The sequence below is a fragment of the Rhincodon typus genome, chromosome 48, assembly GCF_021869965.1.
Source record: "Rhincodon typus isolate 14 chromosome 48, sRhiTyp1.1, whole genome shotgun sequence".
NCBI lineage: Eukaryota > Metazoa > Chordata > Chondrichthyes > Orectolobiformes > Rhincodontidae > Rhincodon > Rhincodon typus.
The window spans coordinates 5549877-5552635 of record NC_063379.1 but is presented as its reverse complement, the minus strand read 5'-3'; the positions used below and the strand labels follow the sequence as shown (position 1 = coordinate 5552635).

Below are 2759 nucleotides of genomic sequence, written 5' to 3'. Positions count from 1 at the left end.
GTGAGGTGAGAGTGACAGCCCTTGATATCAAGGCTGCATTCGATCAAGTGTGGCATGAAGGAGCCCTGGCAAAACTGGAATCAATGGGTATCAGGGGGCAAACTCTCTGGTGGTTGGAGTCACACCTGGCACATAGGAAGATGGTCGTGGTTGTTGGAGGTCAGTCATCTCAGCTCCAGGACATCTCTGCAGGAGTTCCTCAGGGTAGTGTCCTAGGTCCAACCATCTTCAGCTGCTTCATCAATGACCTTCCCCCCATCACAAGGTCAGAAGTGGGGATGTTTGCTGATGCACAATGTTTAGCACCATTCTTGACTCGTAACATACTGAAGTAGTCCGAGTCCAAATGTAACAAGATCCGAACAATATCCAGGCTTGGGCTGACAAGTGACAAGTGACATTCGCGCCACACAAATGCCAGGCTATGACCATCACCAATTAGAGACAATCTAACCACCGTCCCTTTACATTCAATGGTGTTACCATCACTGAATACGCCACTATCAACATCCTGGGAGTTATCATTGATCAGAAACTCAACTGGACTCCCCACATAAACACAGTGGCTACAAGAGCAGCTCAGAGGCTGGGAATCCTGCAGCGAGTGACTCACTTCCTGACTCCCCAAAGCCTGTCCCACCATCTACAAGGCACAAGTCAGGAGTGGGATGGAATACTCCCCACCTGCCCTGGATGGGGGCAGCCCCAACAACACTCAAGAAGCTTGACACCATCCAGCACAAAGCAGCCGCTTGATTGGCACCACATCCACAAACATCCCACTCCCTACACCACCGACGCTCAGTCGCAGCAGTGTGTACTATCTACAAGATGCGCTGCAGAAATTCACCAAAGATCCTCAGGCAGCACCTTCCAAACCACAGCCAGTTCCATCCAGAAGGACAAGGGGCAGCAAGTACATGGGATCCTGCAAGTTCCCCTCCGAGCCACTCCCCATCCTGACTTGGAAATATATCGCCATTCCTCAGTGTCGCTGGGTCAGAATCCCTGGAATTCCCTCCCTAAGGGGACATTGTGGGTCAACACACAGCACATGGGTTGCAGCGGTTCAAGAAGGCAGCTCCCCCACACCTTCTCAAGGGGGCACCTAGAGATGGGGCAAGAAATGCTGGGCCCAGACAGTGACACCTACATCCCACAAAATGAATTTAAAAAAATAACCTGATCCTGTCCCAGTGTTGGGGTGGTCTGTAAGGACAGTGTAGAGAGAGCTTTACTGTGAGTCTAACTCTGTACTGTCCCTGTCCTAGGAACGTTAGATGGGAACAGTGTAAAGAAAGCTTTACCCTGTATCTAATCGTGTGTTGTCCCTATCCTGGGATTATTTAATGAATGAGATGCTTGCCAAATACTGACCTGAAAGTGTTGGCTGAGATTTTTGTTGATGACCAGCTTGACACCTTCAATTTGTTGTGGAAAAACATCTGTCCGGTTCAGGAAAGGAAATTTCATGGTTAACATCAGAGAAGATACTGAGACTGAGCCCCAACCGAGAGAGGGAACCCCTGTGCCAATGATCTCATCTCCCCTTCCCTTGACATTTTTCATAACAATTCCTATTCCCTGTGACCCTCACTGGCACTCACCAGAACTGTTGTCCCCTCCCACTCTGATTGCCCTCTGCGGTGACCTATCCCCCCTCCTGTGGACCACGCCCCTCTCCCAATCCTCCTGCCCTGTGATCCTTACTCCCGTGACCCCACCACCAACTCATGACCCTTACCCCTGACCATGACATTTATCTCACCCAATGACCCCTACCCTGCTCCCCACCATGACCCGTCTTTGCTGCATGACCTATGACCCCTGCCACTACACCCTCCCCTCTGTGACCCTTGCCCACCTGTGACCTCTGAGCTTTGGCCATTACCCCATAAACCTGCCCCTCACCATGGCCCTTACTCACCCAATGACCCTTGCCCTGTGGCCCTATCCCTTCCCACCATGACCTGTACCCTCTGCATGATCCCCGGTATCCTCCACCCCATGATCCCACCTCCCCTGCATGACCCTTGACCCCTACACCTCCGTGACCCCTGACCTTTGCACCGCCGGTGGAGCCGCTCGAAGCCGCCGGGATTGTGCAGGCGCCGCCGGCGCTCGGCCGCTGCCCGATTGCCCATGGGGCCGGAGAGGAGAGGGCGTGGGGTGGGCGCCCGCTCATGGAGGTGGGCCCTGGAGACGGGGGAAACCCCCTAATTCTCTTTTTCTCTCTCTCTCTCTATTTGCAGCTTTTTAAACCGCCCCAACCGCCGCCGACGGGCGCCGTCATCTTGGAGTTCCTCCCGCACACGCGCAGTGCGCGCAGGCAGCCGGCAGGCCACGCCCACACACGACAAGACGCGCTGGCGTCAGACGGACCGCTGTGACGTGTGGACGTTGGCCCCGCCCTTCCAGCAGACGAAGGGATTTTAGGGGTTGAGCTCAGGGGTGGAGCTTCCGTAAGGCTGTGGTGGAGTGGTAGCATCCCTGCCTCTGGATGGAGAGACTGGGGTTCAAATCCCATTCTCATCCCTGCAACAGATTAAGTCGCTTTCTTAGAGGCCCCCCCCACACAATCATTCAAAACCCTGCACTGTGGATACAGGCCATTTGGCCCGTTCATTTTTACGCTGACCCTTCAAATACCATCCTACCCTATCCCTGCAGTCCTGCATTTCCCACGGCCAATCCACCCTAACCTGCACATCACTGGGCACTATGGGGCAATTTAGCACGGCCAATCCACCCTAACCTGC

At 54.2% G+C, this 2759-nt stretch overlaps 1 protein-coding gene across 1 annotated transcript in view; it reads right to left on the bottom strand.

Annotated features, from left to right (window-relative positions):
* The window catches only part of si:dkey-71l1.1 (uncharacterized protein LOC569883 homolog), a 9277-nt gene extending 6972 nt beyond the window's left edge, over positions 1-2305 (bottom strand). Inside the window, exons 1-4 of the mRNA XM_048620784.1 lie at positions 2063-2305; positions 1378-1445; positions 1239-1301; positions 497-535 (exon numbers count right to left, since the gene is read on the bottom strand). Of these exons, the coding sequence (XP_048476741.1) occupies positions 497-535; positions 1239-1301; positions 1378-1445; positions 2063-2144 (252 nt within the window). The 5' untranslated portion in view covers positions 2145-2305. The remainder of the gene's footprint in view (positions 1-496; positions 536-1238; positions 1302-1377; positions 1446-2062) is intronic.
* Between the last annotated feature and the right edge of the window lie 454 nt (positions 2306-2759).